The sequence below is a fragment of the Myotis yumanensis genome, unplaced genomic scaffold (assembly GCF_028538775.1).
Source record: "Myotis yumanensis isolate MYYU_CA2020_CCGP unplaced genomic scaffold, mMyoYum1.0.hap1 SCAF_16, whole genome shotgun sequence".
Taxonomy (NCBI): domain Eukaryota; kingdom Metazoa; phylum Chordata; class Mammalia; order Chiroptera; family Vespertilionidae; genus Myotis; species Myotis yumanensis.
This window is the reverse complement of record NW_027223767.1, coordinates 18,176,455-18,198,105: the sequence shown is the minus strand read 5'-3', so window position 1 is coordinate 18,198,105 and position 21,651 is coordinate 18,176,455. Positions and strand designations below refer to the sequence as shown.

Sequence of the window (21,651 nt, the reverse complement as noted above, 5' to 3'; positions counted from 1 at the left end):
AAAGAAAAAACAGACTCAGCACCTCAAGCAAATGAGGCCCAGCACTTCCTGTGTGAGCTTTCCATTTCCTCAGCCAAACAAAAGAGGAGGGATGAAAGGAGACAGCCGCAGAAGAGAGTTAACAGGCCCAATGGCCCAGGATATGGGTAAATAGGGGTGGGATGGACCATATCTAAGGGACTTGTGGGTGTGAGGTGAGGTGACCCAGGGAAGACCCAGGCTCCAGAAACAAAGAGTCTGCCTCCCCACCCTCCACCCCACGAAAGGAAGGGAGGAACATTCTGTGACCCTGCGCATGCTCAGAAGCAGTGGCTTCAGATACTTGGGAGAGCTGAGCCTTTGTCATTTTCTTTCTAAAATTGCAAATTACCTAGTCGGCATTATAGATTAATAGCCTGAGAAGTTTGAGGCTGTACATGTTAACTCTTTGGGGAACATGGCTGGGAAACAGCTGACCCCTAGCTAGCAGATCCATCAGTTCCTTTGTGTGGCCTCAGCTGCCCAGCTCAGGGCTTAACCCTGGCTCCTGAGGCCCCAGCCTAGAGTGCATTTTGAAAACCTAGGAGGGTTTACAGAAAGGATGTAGAGGACTGTCTGATGCTGTGAGTACCACTCACTCAGTTACAGAGTTAGAGTTGGGGGAGAGAGGGGGAGAGGTAGGGAAAGAGGGCCAAACAGTCCAGGGTGCATCTTGGGGTGAAGAACAAGAAAGGAATTTGAGGAAGGAAAGCGGGGTGGGGGGGTGGGGTAGACTACACAGTGCACATAGAAAGATCAGTAACTGCTGGCTAGAAATCTCTGCTGCAGCATTCCCTCTGTGGGCCACCTATGAGTAGAGACTCACATGGATGGCCCCAGACCAGAGAAGCACCCCACTCCCTAGAAGTGCTGTCTGTAGGAGCCTAGGTCTTCACACTGTATCCTCCAATATTTTCCCCCTCAGAGGAGCATGGAGAATGATGAGATGTTGGGTATGGATGCTTGTTACCAAACACACACATACACACCCAACAGAGAGCCAGAAGGAGCTCTGAGTGTACTACTCCTGCCAGAGGCTACAATACAAAGAGTGGGAAGGAGAGGGAAGGAACAAAGAATTAGATAGAGAGGCAAAGACAGAGACCGAGAAACTGAGAGAGAGAGAGAGAGAGAGAAAGAGAGAGAGAGAGAGAGAAAGAAGGAGGAGGAGGAGGAGAGAAAGAGAAAGGAAGGAGGAAGAGAGATGGACAATCAACAGTTGACCAGAGATAGGCACCTGCATGCAGATACATTAAGACAATATTGTGCAAACACGAATATACTCAGACTGTGACACTAATACAGAGAAGAATGGGACACATGGAAACATGGATATAGATCAGGAGTCAGCAAACTTTTTCTGTAACAAGCTAGACAGTAAATATTTTAGGCTTTTCAGACCATAAGGTCTCTGCTGGTGCAGTATGAAAGCAGCCATAGACAAAGTGCAAACAAATAAGTCTGGCTGTGTTCCAATACGCCTTTATGGACACTGAAATCTGACTTTCTTATCATTTTCACGACTCATGAAATATATTTTTTAATATTTTTCAACCATGAAAAAAATGTAAATCATTCTTAGATCATGGGACGTAGTTTGCTAACCCCTGATATAGACACAAAAACAGCAGAGGCAGACAAAGAGACAGAGGCAAGCAGGCAGGGACAAGCCAAGACAGACAGAAACAGGCAGGAGGGAGAGACAGAGGCAAGCAGGCAAGCAGACAGAGGCAGGCGAAGAGACACAGGTGAAGCACGTAGAGGCAGGTAGATACAGGCAAACCCACATACACAGAACTCCTCCCTCCAACAGAGAGACACAGTCATAAATAAACACGAACACAGTATAGGTAGTCTTGTATACAGACATTAGGCATGCACAGGTCACAATCACACAAAGAAACGTGGACAGGATCAAAGCAGACACGGACTGACATGGACCCAAAATCAGACAGACATGGATATGGACACAGACACACACTGAAACAGACCCCTGGGGACACATGCACCCAAGGATAGACTGAGATACAGACACAGGTATGAACACAGCACATGGACACATACACAGACAGGCATGGACAGGTACACTGAAAGACCCTTAGAATAGATCTCCAGAGACAGAAACACACAGACCCTCACACTTAAATATAGATAGACATTCAGACACATAGAGACAACCAGACCCAGACAGGCACACAGAGAGATACAACACACATGGAGATACAGACAAAAGAAATAGCCATATGAGGTTGCACAACAATGTGAATGTAAAATGCCACTGAATTGTACACTTAAAAATGATTAAGATGGCAAATTTGTTACATATATTTTTATTAAGTTTATCGTTATATATACATTTTTTACCATAATTTTTTTTAAAAAAGGAAGAAAAGTCCTATAAACACACACACAAAATCTACATAGATATACCCAGGCATAAACATCTACTCCACGCTGAAACACAGACAGGGAGTTGGGGGTGGGGTATGCTGATGAGAAAGGGAAAGAAGCAAGTGAAATAAAGAGGTACATGCACTCATCCCTCCCCATACACTACAATGTCGTGAGAGGAAGCAAGCAGACAGAGTGCACCAGAGCACAAAAAGCAGTGAGAGATAGCCTGAAAGATGCATAGAGATAAAGTAAAAGTGAGAGAGAGAGAGAGAAAGTCTCTCACGCACACACTGACACCCAAGAGGTGGCTGCAGAAACAGTGAGCATGAACAATATGAAGTGAATGAGAGCGCAAGGGTAGGGAAAAAGAACAAAACAGAGCAAGCTATGGAGTGAGAGAAAGAGAGAGACTGAGGAGGAGGAAGAGGAATAGACCAGAGCATAGGCAAAAATAACCTAAAACATCAGGAGACAAGGAAGATGTTCAAGGAAGGGAAAAACCGAAGTTCAAATGAGGAGGGAAGAGAGAACAAGGGACTGTGGGTGGGAAGAAACAAAGAAAAGAACTGGGAGGGGAGCTGTGGGAACACAGGTGGGCCAAGGCCAGCAGTGCTGAAGGAATGAGCAGGCTGACTCACTGTGAGGGCAGATCCAGGGATGTGGGTGGAGGATTCCAGGTGTCTGGGTAGCCGAGCATCCAGTCTGACCAGACTTTCACACTGGGGAGCAGTTCCTTCAGGTCCGGAACGAAGGAAGAAACCTTGATGTCATCTTGGTCATCCTCATCCTCAGGAGAGGATGGCTGAGCTGCAGAGGCAAAGGGGAGAACTGGGCCTATGTCTGCTGTGGCCCCCGAGTGACGCCTGGGGTGCTGGGGCTGCAGAAGCTCTTAGGGAAGGGAGACCAAGTCCACAGGACATTTGGGCCCAGGAGCGAAGGACAAGTATCAGCACCTAAGAGGATTCTGAAAGGGAGGACAAAGAGAGAACTAGTGCAGTGGGTTTGCCCCTGCAGACAGCTATTTCTATTCCACCTGTGGCCTGGTTGAAGTTGCTATTCTGGCCGCTCACCCCGTTTCAGCTTTCCTTCAACACAGTACTGAGATGGTACCAGAGTTCCTGCCAAAATTGCATAACCTGAATTTAATCATGAGGAAATATCAGAGAAACCCAAATTGTGGGACATTCTAAAAAATAAATGGCCTGTACACTTTAAAATGTCAAGGTCATAAAGCACATAGAAAAATTGAGAAACCATTCCAGATTGAAGGAGACTAAAGAGATATGACATCTAAATGCAAAGTGTGATGCTGAAGTGGATCCTAGGCCAGAAACACACACACACACACACACACACACACACACACACACACACACATTTTTAGAACAACTGGTACAAACTGAATAAGGTCTGCAGATTCAATAATAGTACTATATCACTGTTGGTTTCCTGATTTTGATAACTGTACTGTCATGTAAGAGAATGTCCTTGTTATTAGGAAGTACACAATCAAGTATTTGGGGGTAAAGGGCTACCATGTCTGCAACTTAGAATCAAAAGGTTCAGAAGAAAAATAAGCCTAAGTACATGCGTGTGTATGGGAAGAGAGAGAACTTATAGCAAATGTGGTCGAATGCTAACAACTGGAGAATCTGGGTGAAGGGTAAGAGTTCTTTGTGTAATTCTTGCAACTTTTCTATAAATTTGTTATTGTTTCCAAATTAAAAGTTACCTCCACCATCCCTCAAACAAAAAAATAATAAAATAAAAGGCAGCCTCAGAGGCTGGACACAGTCACAAAGCTAATGGGGCAGGAGGATGACAGAGGGGCCAAACTATTCACAAATACTAATCCAGGAGCTGAGAGAAAGGTACAACCTTCAGCCATGCCTTACACCTCAGCAATCAGGCTTGGAATTCTAAGGGCAGCCTTAAAGGATACAGGACACTGCACAACCCAAGGGATAAAAATAGTCCCTGCTGCCTGTCCGGTGTGGCTCAGTGGTGGAGCATCGACCCATGAACCAAGAGGTCCGGGTCGGGGCACTGCAGACTCGATCCCCAGTAGAGGGCATGCAGGAGACAGCTGATTGATGTTTATCTCTCATTGATGTTTCTATCTCTCTATCCCTTCCTCTCTCTCTCAAATCAATAAAAACATATTTAAAAAAAAAAAAAGTCCCTGATGCCCTAGCTGGTTTGGCTCAATGGCTAGAGCGTCAGCCTGTGGACTGAAGGGTCCCGAGTTCCATTCTGGTCAAGGGCACATGCCTAGGTTGCAGGCTGGATCCCCAGTACGGGGCATGCAGGAGACAGCCAATCAATGGTTCTCTCTCATCATTGAGGTTTCTATCTCTCTCTCCCTCTCCCATCCTCTCTGAAATCAATAAAATATATTAAATAAAAAATTTTAAAAAGTCCCTGCTCTGGTCCAGTGGGTCTCCCAATATGGCTGGTCCACAACCTTTACAGTACCCACCAGACAAAGAAAGACATATAAAGGGGGAAAACCAAACATCAATTATGAACAAAAAGGGAAATTCACTTTTCTGTGTGTTTTTAAAATGACAGGAACACACAGCAGCTTAGAGGTACAGTATAAATCCTAACTACTGAAGGAGAAAAAAAGGAGGGAATAGTTTTACAAGGAGAAAAGAGGGCCATAAAGGTAATCAGATTGGACAAGGAGGTGGGGCTAGTTAGGTGGGCAAAAGGTAGATGGGGTGTTGGAAAGTAAAAGAATGGACAGAGGGTGAAAACACTGAGAAAGCAGCGTGGCATTCTGAGTTTGTTGGGACAGGACCCAGGCAGCTGGAAAGCCAACCAGCCAGGGGGCCCAGCCCCTCATCTGCTTACCTTTGGCAGACTCCTTAAGTAAGTGGGTGCAGCGCCGCACCAAGAGAGAAAACATGGCCAAACCCAGGGCTGCGGCTTGCTCCTGGATCACAGAGCGACACTCCTCCGAGAAGCAATCTGAGGAGAGGCAAATGAAACTCCCATCAGTATATGCTGGGCGTCAAGGGCTACTCTCTCCTACCTCACTAGTGTACATCCTGATCACACCACTGAGCTCCTTTTCCTCACCCAAGACCACGGGTGGTAACAGTGCCTCTGTCAAAGGGTAGTTGTAAGGCTAATTCAAATAGTGCACCTGGCCCAGTGGGCATGGCTCAGTGGTTGAGCATCGATCTATGAACCAGGAGGTCAGGGTTCGATTCCTGGTCAGGGCACATGCCAGGGTTTCTGGCTCCATTCCCAGTAGGGGGCGTGCAGGAGGCAGCCAATCAATGATTCTCTCTCATCACTGATGTTTCTCTCTCTCCCTCTCCCTTCCTTTCTGAAATCAATAAAAATATTTTAAATAAAAAAAATAGTGTACCTGGAGCATTTACCAGTGCCTGGTGTATGGGTAAGTACTCTAAAGGTTGTATTATAGGGATCAACTATGTAAATTCTGCATCATATTACTTCCCCAGCACCAGTTACTCCAAGGTGGGCAGTTCCAGTTGGAGCTGCAGGCTCTCTACCTTTAGTCAGTTGGCTACTGATAATGTGAGGCCATAGTAACAAGAACTCATATTTAATTAACTCAGTCTCTGTCTAATGTATGCATAACTGGAGTACAATCACCAATTAAGATAATAAAAATACAAATTTAAAAGTTATCTTCCTGAATCACCAACCTTTGGTTCTATCCTTACCTCCTCTACGTTCCTCCTTCTAAGAGAATACAGGACACTTACAAATAATCTATTTTCATTGAATGAACTGCTTTTATATAGGACAGTGTATGGCACACAATAAGCACTTAATCTGCGTTAAGAGTTTATTTTCACAAATTCTTTTTCCCTATGGCTAAAAAGTAAATCTGGCTCCCAACACTAACACCCTTTTCCCCTCACTTTCTCAGCCTGGCTAACTTCCTTCTGGCTACAGCTCAGTGAAAGGAGCCACCTTGGTGGTGGCTGGAGCTACTATTTGGCAGAAGCTACATATACACCCCCAAACTGCTGCCTGCACATACTCCTTGAGAGTGGTTCTCCCTGATAGCCACTTCATCCACTTGAGAGGAATCGGTGACAAACAGGAGGCAGCAATCCAATCTGCAGCCTCAGAGGAAGAGACACCAATACACAGATGAAATCAGGGGCCAGACTCACTCACTCTGGCAGCAGTTAATCTGTTAATTCCCTCTGTAATACAGGGGAGAGCTCAGAATCTCCAAGTGTTAAAAGGATAATTAGCCACATGTTTGATCTCTGTCCCTGCTTGCATTTTAACCTTGATAACCGAGGGGGAGCCCCCCTCGCACTCTCCTCACTGACACCGTCTTGTCGAATGAGGCCTAACTGAAGTCTTTACTGCAAGAGATACTAACACAACCAGTTACTCCCAACTGTCTTTGCCACAGGAACAAACACAATTAGGGTATACAAAGTCAGCTCCAAACCACTTCAGAAAGCCATGGAAGTGAGAAAGAGCAGGCTGCTGCTCAGAAGGTCCCAACATATGAATAGCATCAGTGTAGCAATTCTACTGTGGCTTTCCAGCCATCCTACCATATGCCCATTGGCTCCAAACATCACCCTCTCACTTTCTGACTCTACTGTGGCAGGCAGTAAGGAAGTGGTAACAATCCATGTGATTAGAATAGATCACCACTGGCAAGGCCTTAAACCTCTGTTTAAAGACAGAAAACAAGCATCCAAGAACCAAGAGGAGAGAGCATGGAAAGTAGGAAAGGGGAAGATGTATAAGCCATCCCAAGAAAAGTTGCCAACATCTGCCCTCTGCCCCTTTAATAGGCAGCAGCACTGTCTAGACTTACCATCCCAGCTCAGCTCAGGCTCCTGCCAAGCACTACCAGCAGCCTGCCTCTAATGAGCAACAAAACCTGGAATGGAGTGAATAAGTCCAGAGGAAGCTAGGATAGGACAAGTGGAGACCACATCCTGGTGGATGACACATTGAATACACATTAGTGTCCCCTCACCAACTGGGCATTTAGGCAGAAGTTACCTGCACATACAAGGCCCTTAGAAGGGATAGGGTGGGAGGGGTCTTAGCTCCAAGAGACTAGTATTTTGAGAAGCCCAAGGTTATAATAAGACACTCTCATTTGCCTGGATAAGAATAAGATGGGGCAGGGGGAAATGGCTTTCACCAAGCCCATTTCTATTTTTATAACAAATGGCAATATCAGGCTAGACTATTTCTCAGTGGGGGCTAGAGTCGAAGGGGGAGAATAAACTGCTTAAGAACTAATGATATCTGTGACCTCTAGGGGATCTAGGTTTGCTCATTTTTTAAGCCTCCTGCAATAAGGTCTGGAGACCAGGTGGGGGGAGCAACAACAGGAGCCTCTTTGCTGTAAAGGTCTGGAAGGGCTCAACTACCTCTCAGAGCAGCAGCTAAAAGGCAGCTTCATGACTGCTCTGCTGTTGGCCATGGTTGTATCACCTCAACTTTTTCCCAGCCTCCCATCTTCCCAGGAAAGGGCCTGATAGCACTCACTGCTGGGTGTCTTGTCCAACTGATGGGGAGGTTCAAACCACTAAGTTTTTCTGCTCTGATCACTCAGGAGGTACTATCACAGCTATCTGGGGGTCGGAATGCCTAGATTTCAGTCAGCCCTCTGACTGACCACTTCATATGGAGTCCTTTCTGAAAGGCCTACCCATCTCTACAATGTGCTCCATCCTGTGCTGGGTATTGTGGAGAACACGGCTGCAAATGAAACAGGGACTCTGACACTGTAGGTAATTTCAATCAGGTGGAAAACACACGCAGTTATTTACCAAGTAACCATGGCAACTCAAACCCAGTGCCTCAGGGAGAAATATTTTAAGTGCTATGGTATCTTTAAGAGATGCTCTTCACCTCAATTGGGCCTCTATGGGCTAGAAGCCATATGATGCCACTCCTTGAAAAGTATTCACCCTTATACAAGTAGATAGGAAAACAGCATCTGGATTCCCAGAGTCCACCCACTTTGGGGCCAGACCTGGGAAACTGGCCCCAGTCTGATGAATGCCCATATATATCCCTAGAGTTGGGCTGGGCCAGGCCAACAAATGATGTGGGGTGGGGAAGGAAAAAGCATTGTTTGCCTTGGTATTTGCTTGGGTTCCTCTGGCTTTGTGTCAGGTAGCAAGAGCCTGACATGAGCTGAAGAACTCATTAACATTGTGAAACAGCCTTTCCCCTTCTTTCCAAAAGCAGTCTTGCTCAGGATTTAGGGGGATGGTTTTGGCTAAGGAAGTCAGACAAAAATATTTCTTACCAAGAAAGTCACCTGAGGTTTTGCCCCTTCCCACATGCTCGCAGATGGGCAGGTGACCACTGCTCCCACTATTCCTGTGGCCAAATACCTGCTCAGGCAGAAATAGTCTTCTCGCTCCTATGTAACAAGGAGACTTTCTCATTTTTCTGAGAACATATTCATGGAAAACATAAACCAACTGTCGTCAAAGTTGTATGAAATCAGGAAATGGAGCGACCGGGAGAAGGCTGCCATGTGGCCGGATGTTATGTATTTCTAATTAGTGCTATACATCTTTCAACAGCAAGTGTCCTTCTGCTGGGAAACACAACACACTGCCCTTGTTATTGTAACTGTCAGAGAAGTGCTTAAACAGATAATCTCCAGGAAAAGTGATAAACACGTCCCCTCTCCAACCAGTGTGTGTGCGCGACGATGCTGCCAAAGCAAAGCTGTGCTTGACGGCTCCAGGATGGCAAAGCATCCTCCTGCAGGAAATGGGAGTGAGGCACGAGGGGTGGAGAAGGAAGAGGAGGGGAGGAAAGGCAGGCCCACCTGCGTGGACCCTTTAAGCCCAGCAAAGGGACAGAAGTTCAGAACCATCACTTCTGATCTACTCCTGGGTCAGGGATAGATTTGGAGGAAACCAGTATCATTAGGGATGAGGTTTGGCTGGTCAAAAAAATAAATAGATCTGGCAGCAATGAAACAAGCAGAGTTCCCCTGGTGCACACAGCCAGCTTCCTGGCAAGAGGAGAAGAAGAGTAATGAAGGGAAGACACAGGATGGATGACACACATAGGTCTGATACCCTGACAGCAGCAGAAGGGATTCAGAGGGCACTGGGGACCATTAGCCATCCCAGCAGAGAATGCTTGGCTGCTTCACTAACAGCTGGAGAAGAATGCAGGCAAGACCTCTTATTCACGGATTCCCTCCCCACTGGCTCTTCCCAAAGAGAGGAAATGAATGGTCAGTCACCTCCAAACTAATACCACCTGGAGGCGATTTGTTGGCTCTTATCTCTCAGACATAAGGCTGCTTTTCTCCTGAGTCAGTCACCAGTCAGACACAGGACTGGCACAGTTCCTGAGCAGCCCACCAAAACCTCCTTGTGTACAGGAAGTGGGCAGTGAGAGCATCTTTCAAGTGCTGCTGTTTGAGCCACAGTTAGTTCTCTGTGGCAGTTGCTGACTGAAGAGGAGGTGGAGGAGGCAGTCATTGTACAGGAACCAGACAAATTCTCAGAGCAAAATCAGAGATGTCCATGCCATCAGGGCATAATTCCATTCCTTAAGGAGAATAAATGAGTCAGAAGACTCAAGCACCAATACACCTAAAAATATTATTCGTGCACAATGGCAGAACATAGGAAGGCTGACTGGGTGGAAGGCAAGCCATAGCATAGCCCCAACCAAGACAGAGGAAGTGGAGGGTTTCCTCCCTAAGAGCCCTTATTGGTATGCCTGTCACTCCTTCTGGATTTTCTAGGTTTATAAAATACCAACTTATTTTAGTGGGTAGATGTGGGGGCAAAAGAAATCCCAACCTCCTAACAAAGTGACCTCTCCCATTATTAACAAAAATATTTACTTGGGGGCCCAATTTTGCAAGATATAAAAGAAAATAAGATCTTGTCCATAAGAGGTTGATAATCTAATGAAGAAGACAGAAAGAATACACAGATACCCAAATAACTACAATTCAAGACAATGTATCACATGCGATAAGGAAGATGGAAGCAGATGCTTTCTGTCACCAGAGGGAAAGAAAATCGTTTCCAGCTAGTGTGTATCAGAGGTTTCATGGAAGAGAGCACTTGGGAGCAGGGCTGCAAAAGGTAAACAAAGATGGGACTGGCAGGATACAGGAGGGACTGCGTGTACTAAGGAGACATGTAGGTAGGGACACACCAGGAACGTTCCCAGACGACAAGCACTGTACTCAGCCTGCTGTGTGGCAGGGACCACAAAGCACAGGGCCTGCACCACCACAGCAAGGAACACAGACTTGACTGGACAGGCGCTGAGGAAAGTACTTGTTCAAGGTTTCTGAATGAAGCACAGTTGAGTATTGAACGACAATTAATCTAGTTAAAGCATGTAGGACAGATATGGGTAGCTAGAAAAGAGTAACAGGAAGGGAGACCAGTTGGGAAACTAAGAGGGCATGAACTTATTTTGAATTAAGAGAAGTTATATGTATAGTACTTCATAAACTTTATAATGTCAAATAAATGTCACATCTTTCTTATAAGAAAGGTGGAAGGTGGATTATAAAAGAGTGACAGATGTCAAAAATGCTGCAGAAAGAAAATCAAGAGAGGATGGAGATATGTGGGGAGGGAAGGAATGAACTAGAACAGGTCAAAAACTCTCTCACTGATAATCTCGGCAGGTTGCAGAGAATCCTGAGACCTCAAAGAAGGATAATACCCACCAAACGAGATCCAGGAAAGGGGCAGGAATTTGGGATTGCAGAACACCTGGAGGGAGGGAAGGAGGCATGCATCAAGGAGTCCCCAGGCTCTGGCCCACTTGGCTCTGGGCCAGTCCTATCTTTCCAGAACAAAGACACTTCAGGGGGTCAGAAATACTTGAGGAAGACCTTGCATAAGGAGGCCTGGGAAGTCTGAACTGGCTCTCCCTGTGGAAGCTATTAGATATTCAGCACTTCATTTGTTTCCAATTCTTGTATGAGTGCAGCTCCAGGCTGTGGGGTGAGAGGCTCCTCTCTGACGTAACCAGGAAGCAGCTGCAAAATTAAGGAATCCCTCATGACATCATAAAAAGGGTCGATGGTTTACTGGGGAAAGTATAAAAATTAATTACATATTCCCACATGACTCCCTTCCCCTAAATCTGTACACACCCCCTCCCACCTCAACATATTCTCTCACCAACAACATTCAGAAGCCACCTCCATGAACAGGGTCCAAAAGGGCAACAAAACTCAGAAAGAGAAAGTTCTTTGATGTGCCACTGTCTGCCCTGTGTATGTGGAAGTTAACAAGTGATACCTCATCCTGGAATTTTTATACATGCAACTTATTTCACAACAAAAGTTTTAAGCTCCTTAAGGAAAAGAGCTATGTCAAGACTTCACATTCTTGAAAGGTAGCACGATGAAGGGGTCTAAGAAATGTCTGTTGTTCATAACAGTAGGTACACTTTCCTCTCTCATTGTGAATCCTAACCATAAATGACATCATTCCACTGTGGCCAGCAATAATAACTAAGATATATTGAGACCTGTGTTAGGCACAAAGTCATTTATATGTATTATCTCAAAGCTTTATGAAAGATTTGCAAAGGAGTAGGATTCTCCCTTTATGATGAAGAAACAGGCTCAAAGAAGTTAAATGACATGCCCAAGGTCACAGAGCCAATAAGTGTTAGAACTAGGATTTGAATTTAAGTCTGTCTGCTCTTATACTCATAGTTTCCATTCCTGGCTTTCAAATGATTGCAATACAAGCTTCAAACTCCAACTGATCCGTCCTCCTTCACCATAAACATGAAAATCTCAGACTACTCCAACCAAAATTCCGCACAGAAAGTTCTGAGATACCAACTATGTGAAAACCAAAATTTGAAACACAATACCATTTACAATAATGCCAATGAAAATAAAATACTTAGGTATAAACCTAACAAAATATGTATAGAATCTCTATGCTGAAAATTACAAAATGCTGATAAAAGAAATAAAAAAAGACCTAAGTAAATGGAGAGACTTACCATGTTCATGAATTGGAAGACTCAACACTATAGAGATGTCAGTTTTCCCCACAGAGATATATATGTTTAATGCAATTATGACCAAAATCTCAGCAAAGTTTTTTGTAGACCAAGACAAGCTTATTCTAAAGTTTATATGAAAAGGCTTAGGACATAGAATCTCTAAACAATTTTGAAAAAGAGGAACTAAGTGGGAGAAATCATTCTTCTCAATATTAAGCCAAAGAAAGGAAGATAGCCTGATTAACAAACCGTGATGGAGCAATTAGACACTCACAGGCAAAAATATGAACCTTGACCTACTCCTCACACCTTATGTGAAACTTAACTGAAAGTGAATCAAAGACTAAAATATAAAACATAAGACCATAAAAATTTTAGGAAAAAAATAGAAAAAAAATCTTCAAGTGGCAATCTATAAAAGGAAAATTGATATACTGGACCTCATAAAAAATAACTTTTACTGCAAAAGACTCTGTAAGAGGATGAAAAAGCAAATTACAGACTGGGAAAATATATTTGCAAACTACATATCTTACAAAGAACTAGTATCTAGACATATAAAAACTCTCAAAATATAACAGTAGGAAAACAAACAATCCAATTAGAAAATGGGCAAAAGATATGAACAGACATTTCACCAAAAAGGATATACAGATGAAAAATTAGCACATTAAGAGAAGTTCACTTTAATTAACCATTAGAAAAACGAAAATTAAAACTATAATGAGCCCGGCCGGTGTGGCTCAGTGGTTGAGTGTCAACCTATGAACCAGGGGTCAGTCAAGGTTTGATTCCTGGTCAGGGCACATGCCTGGATTTTGGGCTTGATCTCCAGTAGGGGGCGTGCAGGAGGCAGCCTATCAATGATTCTCTTTCATCATTGATATTTCTATCTATCTCTCCCCCTTCTTTCCTCTCTGAAATCAATAAAAATATATTTTTTAAAAAACTACAATGAGATATCAAACATGTTTACCAGAGTGGCTAAAATAAAAAATAGCAACACTACCAAAAAAAGAAACTGGATCACAATACATTGTTGATGAAAATGTAAAATGGTATACAGTTTGGCAGTTTCTTCTAAAACTAAAACTGCACTTATGATATAACCTAATAATTATACTCTTGAGCACTGATCCCAGAGAAATTAAAACATAATTTTTGCACAAAAAGACCTGTACACAAATGTTCATAGCAGCTTTATTCATAACTATAAGCCCGGTGCACAAATTTGTGCACTGATGAGGTCCCTCAGCTTGTCCTGTGTGCTCTCGCAATCCAGGAACCATTGGGGGATGTCAGACTGCCAGTTTCAACCCCAGGGATAAGGCCAAAACGGGTAGTCCGACATCCCCCGAGTGATGTGGTAGTGTGAGAAGTGGCAGGCAGCAGTGGAGGAGCCCGGCCCAGGTGCCGCACCACTCCCGCTCATTCAGCTCCTCTGGGGCTGCTGCTCAGTAGCGCTGCCACAGAGGTGGGAGAGGCTTGTACCACCGCAGCTGTGCTTGCCAGCTATGAGCCTGGTGTCGGGTACCCGTCAGTCAGCTGAGCAGCGCTCCTGCTGTGGGAAAGCACTAACCACCAGGGGCAGCTTCTGCATTGAGCGTCTGCCCCTCTGGTGGTCAATGTGCGTCATTGCGACTGGCTGACCGGTTGTTGGGTCATTCGGTCACTTAGACTTTTATATATAAACTAGAGGCCCAGTGCACAAAACTCGTGCACTGGGCGGGGGGGTGTCCCTTCAGCCCAGCCTGCACTCTCTCCAATCCGAGACCCCTAGGATCGGGCCTAAACCGGCAGTCAGACACCCATCTCAAAATCGGGGACCGCTGGTTCCTAACTGTTCACCTGCCTAACTGCCCCCCTTGCCAGCCTGGTCGCCCCCAACTGGCCCCCTGCCAGCCTGGTCGCCCCTTACTGCCCCCCCCTGCCGGCCTGCTCACCTCTAAATGCCCCCCCTCTGCCAGGCTGGTTGCCCCTCACTGCCCCCCCTGCTGGCCTGGTCACCCCCAACTGCCCTCTCCTGCTGGCCTGGTTGGCCCCAACTGCCCTCCCCTGCAGGCCTGGCCCCCCCCAACTGCCCTCCCCTCCTGGCCCGGTCATCCTCAACTGCCCTCCCCTGCTGGCCTGGTCGCCCCATGCAGCCTGCTGTTCAGTTGTTTGGTCTTCCCTCACTAACCCCCCTGCCAGCCTTGTCGCCTCACTTAGCCTGCTGTTCGGTCATCCATCGGGTTGTTTCAGTCATGACGGCCCCTGGCTTTTTATATATTAGGATAGCCTAAATATTCATAATAGCCTAAAATTGGAAACAACCCAAAGCTGTTCATAGCAGCTTTATTCATAATAACCTAAAACTGGAAACAACCCAAATACCCTTCAATGGGTGAATGGTTGGCTAAACAAACTGTGTAACATCCAAACCATGAAATATTACTCAGCCATTAAAAGGAACTACCAACATGCACTAACTGCAATAGGTTGTCAGGGAACTATGCTGAGTGAAAAAGGCTAATTTTAAAAGGTACATACTGTATGATCCTATTTATATAACCTTTTGAAATAATGTAATTATAGAGACGGAAAACAAGGGTTAGGATTTGAGGATGAAAGGGGGCAGGGATGGTTCTAAAGAGGCAGCATTAGAGAGTTTTGTAGTGATGGAACAGTTCTGCATTTGATTGTGGTAGCAGTTACATGAAGCTATCTGTGTGGTAAAATTGCATAAAACTACACACGCAAACATAAATGAGTGCAATCTAAATAAGGTCTGTGTATTGTACCAATGTCAATTTCATGGTGTTGATATTGCACTAAAGTTATGGGATGCTAATGTTACAGAAGGAAGGATGAAGGCTGTACAGGACCTACCTGTACTTTTTTTCCAACTTATTGTGACTCTATAGTTATTTCAAAATAAAAAGTTTAAAACAAGTAAACAAAACCAAAAAAGATCTGACACAGGATTCCAGACACTTCTCTTTTACATAAAAAAGAGCTACTTAACATGTTGGGGACATCTTCTCAATTAGCTGATTACTTTGTGCAGATGCTGCAGTCCCTTGCTCTCACCTTGTGTGGCCTAGCCTGAGCTGCTGGAGATGCCCAGTTGTGTGGCTCCTTATCTGGACTGAGCAAGAAACTACCAGGGCAAACAAAAGGAAAATAAGACAAAAGAAGGGAAAGTTCACTGAAGACAAACTTCTGTCTAAAGAACAAGGAGTAAAGCAAGAGAACTTCATCATCAAGGCTATGATTCATTGAATTAGTAAAGTCCATGTCGAGCAGCACAAAGTGAAGATGATGAGAAAGTGAAGAAAGATGACAAGAAGAATGAGTTGCAGAAGCTAAGTGAGCTGTTTAAACATGTTCTTGCTGCTCAAAAAATAAGTAAAGGTATAAATCTCAAACTAATGGTATGTACATTCTTTAACAAGGGCAGTCAGGGGGAAAAAAGTTGCTTAAAACATGAGCCTTAGCACTGTTTTCTTCATAAATGAAATTGCTTATGCAGTTTCAGTGCTACATAGCTTTGGACCATTAATCAGATGGATATTAAGAAATTTTTAAAATTGGCAGCATCAGCTACAATACCGTGTTAAATTGCCTCTTTGCCAATAAATCTGTAAAGATCAAACTTTAAAAAAAATAGACTTCATTAAAATAAAAAACACTTGTTCTTCAAAAGACAAAAGGGAAAAAAAGAAGCCAGAGAAAAATTTCTAACTGGAAAAATAGTTGTAAAATATATATTTGACAAAGGACTCGTACCTAGAATATATAAAGAACTCTTTCAACCTAAGAAGATTTTTTAAAAATGAGCAAAGATATATGGATGGCAAACAAATACATGCTTAACATGCACTTATGACAAGATGTTCAACATTATTAACCACTAGGGAAATCAAAACCACAAAGCAACTCCACACCCACTAGAATGGCTATAATCAGAAAGACAGAGAAAAAAAGTGTTGGTGAGGACGTGAAGTAAAAGGAACTCTCACAACACAATGACACAAATACTTTGGAAAACAGCTGGGAAGTTTCTTAAAAAGTTAAAACACACATTTACCAAAAGACCCAGCTATACTACTCCTATGTCAGTGGTCAGCAAACTGTGGCTCTTTGCCCCCCTGAATGTGGCTCTTCCTAAGCCTTAGGAGTACCCTAATTAAGTTAATAACAATGTACCTACCTATATAGTTTAAGTTTAAAAAATTTGGCTCTCAAAAGAAATTTCAATCGTTGTACTGTTGATATTTGGCTCTGTTGACTAATGAGTTTGCCGACCACTGTCCTATGTATTTACCCATGAGAAATGAAAGTATTTATCCACACTTGAATTTTCATAGAAGTTTTATTCATAGCAGCCAAAAACTGGGGGGGAAAAAACAAATGTCTATCAAAAAGGGAATGAATAAACAAACTGTGGTATATCCATACAATGGAAGACTACTCAGCAAAAAAAAAAAAAGGGAACAAATTACAGTGGGGCCTTGACTTATGAGTTTAATTAGACCGAGCTCGTTAAGGAGCTCGCTAAGGAGCTCGTTAACTCAAATTACTCTATCAACTCAATGCAAAAAATCGGCCAAGAGACAGCTGGTATCTCAAAAAACTCGTTAGTCGGGACACCCGTAAGTCAAGGCCCCACTGTACTGAATCAACCAACAATATGGGTGAATGTCAAAATTATTATGCCGAGTACAGAAGAAAGGTAGGGGTCAGGACATGAATATGCTATTTGAATTATAGAAAATGCAAATTAATCTACAGTGCCAGAAAGTAGATCAGCAGTTTCCTGGGGATTGGGAGGGGAAGGTTAAGGAAGAATAGATTACAAAGGAGCACAAGGAAACTTTTGGTGGTGTAGGATATGTTTACTTAATTTGGGGGAGAAGGGCGATCCTCAGGAAACTAGTTTCAGAGGCAAGAGGGTCTTGGAGCTTAGAAGAGAGAGAGAGGGAAGGGGGTGGGGAAAGGTTCAGGTGTGCTCCATAGAGAGAGCTGTTTACTATCTTGATGGGGTGATGGTTTCACAAATGTGTACATATGTAAAAATTCACCAAAATGTATGATTTAAATGTGTATTCTAAAATACATCAACTTATCTCAAAACTGTTTTTTAAAATGTTAAATAGAGGAATGACATTTGAGAGGCTAGTCTGACTCATCATTTCAGATTTTAAGAGTTCATAACTTAAAGGTGAATTTAATAAAGAAAAGTTGCCAAGACCGGTTTGGCTCAGTGGATAGAGCGTTGGCCTGCGGACTGGAAGGTCCCGGGTTCGATTCCGGTCAAGGGCATGTGCCTTGGTTGCGGGCACATCCCCAGTGGGAGGTGTGCAGAAGGCAGCTGGTCGATGTTTCTCTCTCATCGATGTTTCTGACTCTCTGTCCCTCTCCCTTCCTCTCTGTAAAAAATCAATAAAAATATATTTTAAAAAAATAAAATAAAATAAAGAAAAGTAGACATATACTGAGTGCCCACTATATTCCAAGGCCCTGAACAAGATGCTCTGCATATGTTATCTACTTTGAAACTCAGAAAAACCCTGCAAACTGGGGTCTAGTTCCCATATTACAGACAAGGAAACTAAGACTCAGGGAGGATAAGTTAACTTTCTTCATCAAAGTGATACTGATTATAAATGACTGAGTGGAGAATTCAGATTTTAAAAAATGTTTTTATTGATTTCAGAGAGAAGAAGGGAAAGAGAGAGGGACAGACATCAAGGATGAGAGAGACTCATTGACTGGCTCCCTCCTGCATGCCCCACAATGGGGATCAAATCTGCAACCCAGGCATGTACCCTGACCAGGAATTGAACCATGACTTCCTGGTTTTTGGGTTGATGCTCAACCTGAGCAACACCAGCCGGGCAAGAATTTAGATTATTGATCTGGTTGATTTCAAAGCTCCTTATAGCATGACAATACAACTGCTACCTTCTGAAGGTGAGAAAACAATCTACAGAAGTGCTACACCTTCTTCAGGGGACAGCTTGGCTTTCCCTCCACCTTTATATGGCATTCTAGAGTCAAGAAATGTCCTGGGGTTCTATCAATATATCTCGGTAAGACAGACAGCAAACCATTTCTACTCTCTACAAGAAAAAATAAAAGCACTTCTAAATGAGTGTATAACTTTTTCCAGAAAATACCCATGCAGTTTAGAAATGGTACTCCTACAGATCCTGGGAAATCAATCAATCAATCCACACTCTGGCCATTTCCACCTTAGCTGTATCTCTGGATTGGTATTTTTGTCATTCAGAATTTCCTGGCACATTCCAGGGTTATTCAAAAATATGTCACCTCTTGGGAAAGCTGAGCTGCTGCCAACAGAATGGCATGCTGGCACCAGCAGAAAAGGGCCTGCCAGTTCAAGCATCACATTTGAAAGAGTTACAAATTGATCTTGTAGGGCAGAGTTTCTGCTTCCACACTGATTACCTCTTTCCCAATTTGGGGGAAGAACAAATAAGAATGGCAGCTTCTTAATTACATCAGGCAGGTAAGTCCCTATGAAATTCCACCAGCAAATCTGGGGTGTCTTGTTTAAGGATTTATTTACTTAAGGTTGTGGAGCAGAAGAAAAGGGAAGGAGGCACCCTGAGAGGCATGCCCATTAGCCAACCTACAAGGAAGCTTTTGCTGCAACAATGAGAAGGAATTAATACAGCTACATCCCTTCTGATACCGAAGGCAGAGTTTTGGCAGCTGATTCAGACAAACAGCTTGAAACCCACCTTTGCTGGTATGAAGTTTCAAGAGCCCTTACGGCTTAAAGTAAAAGCTAATGAGACATAATGCCTGCAGACATCCTGATCCAGAGAAAGCTTCTTTGATATGGGAGGCAGAGGGGCAGAAGACTGCTCCATTTCCATATTAACAGATTAAATCAATTTCTTTTTATTTTATGGCTTCCTGAAGAATTTTTAAAGGAATTTGACAGAATTTACAAACAATACAAAAGAAAAAAAAAAAACAAAACAACCTTCTGAGATAGATATGGCAGAGAGGTACCCAGAATAGGAAGGGTTCTCTTGGACTCCTGAGAAGCTTCCAGAATGCAAAGATTAGAGTCATCAAATAAATCTTGAGGAGTCAGTACTGAAAAATGAGGCCAATGATAAGTCATAATTCTTAGGTGGATTCCTTGTGAATATCCAGATCTGCACATTCATATGGCTCTGGTCTAGCAATTCACTCTAAAAAGTTTCTCAAAGCTTTACAATTCATGATCCATGCCCAAACTAGAGCAAGTAAGTAATGACTCCATCCAATCCCACCCACCACGTAACATGTAGTTTTAAAATAGAAAAGAGGTCAGCAGAATACTCGTATTGGCTAAATAAAGCAATTACGTCAAAGAAGAAAGTAAGAAAGGAGCATTCAATGAAGGTGACTAGAAACCCACCAAGGCATGAACTAGTCCCAACTCAAAAAAGGACAGCCCTTTTAGTAACAGCTCTTCCAAATTTGTATTCAGTTTGCTAACTGGTCAGCTGTCAACAATACTTACTGAAATCTATATACGTTATTTTGAACTAGATTTACATTTTTAACTTATATTTACTCTTTTATACCTATTCCACAAAAAATTTTTTGACAATTTAAAGGCAAAATCACCTATAATGAAAGAACATTAGTAGATATAGAAAACCAGAACCAAGAAAAGGAAAATACAAATATGTCAATCACATGGATTAACAATCTGTCATGAATGAACTTAAAATTTGCCTCTGATTTTCCTGGCAGTCAAAGGAAAAGAGGAAACACCAACAATTGTATAGTTGTCATTATTGGAAAGGAATAAGTATATCAGTTGCTCAGGAAAAACAAATCTTTTCTCAGCACTGAGTTCTAAAATATTTTTTTTAATATGGACTCTATGCAAGGGATACTGTATGAAAAAAATAAACAATGATCTTGAAAAGGTCTTTTTAACACATGGCCTTATACTACACATTGTTAAAATATACTCAAGAAATATGATCCTAAAAAAAAAAAAAAGTAAAGAAATATGATCCTAAAGTTATCTGTGTTGTTAGACAAAATACATATGTATTACAATCTAAGAATGTTTTTCCAAAAATATAGATATAGGAATATTTAAATATTAATAGGTATACAGTGCTTTAAGTAATCTTTAAAACTAAGTTAAAATAATTCTAAATTAGGAGATAATTTTTAGTTCAAAAGGATCCATGAAGGGTTTCTTTAGGCAGAGAGATCCCTGATGTGTAATCCATTTGTTTACCCAACATTCAGTATGTGACGAAGAGACTAAGAGTCAGAAAAATCCAAGTACAAGTGCTATCTATATGCAGTGAATGACTAAAGACTGAAGTATTCTAAAATCTTATAAGAAAAACCCTAGCTAAATGAGAAAGTGACATATACTATAAAAGATTCTTGTTTAAAAAGGGCAAAAGATATCTTAAAATATATATGCTATTAAAATATACATGTATAAACATACATGTATGGATATTACAAGGGAAATGGTCTAAACTATATAATTCAATTTATGAACACTTAGGGGATATTTCTAAAACAAAAGTACAACAGCATGTTATAAAGCAAAGAGATTTAAAAGCTAAATTTATACTTGAACATTGGTACAGAGAACAAAGCTCTATAATTGTGGGATTAGCACCCACTGCCAAACAGTTTTTAAGCACCAGTCAACTTCAGTTTCTTGGTGAAATTTCCTCCATTTAGAGGACAGCATTGACCTGTTTCTGCCTGGTTCAAATGACCTAACAGATTTATTCATAGAGCACTACCTTGCTTCTTAAAAAGCACCCACACCACCAGATAGTAAAGGACAACAGCCAAGAAGAAATAACCTACCTCCGTGGCCCTGAACGGCCATTCTTCCACCCCCACTCCCCAGCTACTATCTCTCTCCTCTCCATTATCTAAGTCCTTCCTTCTTCAAGATCCAACATAATATAAGCCTGTCCTGTGTTGTCTGATCCTTCCTCTGGACTCCAAGTATTTCTATCCATAATATACACCAGGCATGTGACTCAAAGCTGCCCTAGCACAGGGTTTACAACTCATCGAGCTTCCCTACTAGGCTAGAAATCCCACTAGTGCAGAATCTGATAAATCCCAAGAACTTACCAAATGTGCCTAGTCATCAGAGGTGATCTGTGCTGAGTAGTCCCTCACTTAGTGCTGGGTTAATTCATTTCCTTATTCACAGTGTTTATTAAGCAGCTA

The 21,651-nt window shown here is 42.8% G+C and overlaps 1 protein-coding gene across 1 annotated transcript in view; it reads right to left on the bottom strand.

The window, feature by feature from the left end:
- The window catches only part of SMG6 (SMG6 nonsense mediated mRNA decay factor), a 214,971-nt gene that overhangs the window by 114,621 nt on the left and 78,699 nt on the right, over positions 1 to 21,651 (bottom strand). The window contains exons 11-12 of the mRNA XM_070394713.1: positions 5,269 to 5,385; positions 3,051 to 3,219 (exon numbers count right to left, since the gene is read on the bottom strand). Of these exons, the coding sequence (XP_070250814.1) occupies positions 3,051 to 3,219; positions 5,269 to 5,385 (286 nt within the window). The remainder of the gene's footprint in view (positions 1 to 3,050; positions 3,220 to 5,268; positions 5,386 to 21,651) is intronic.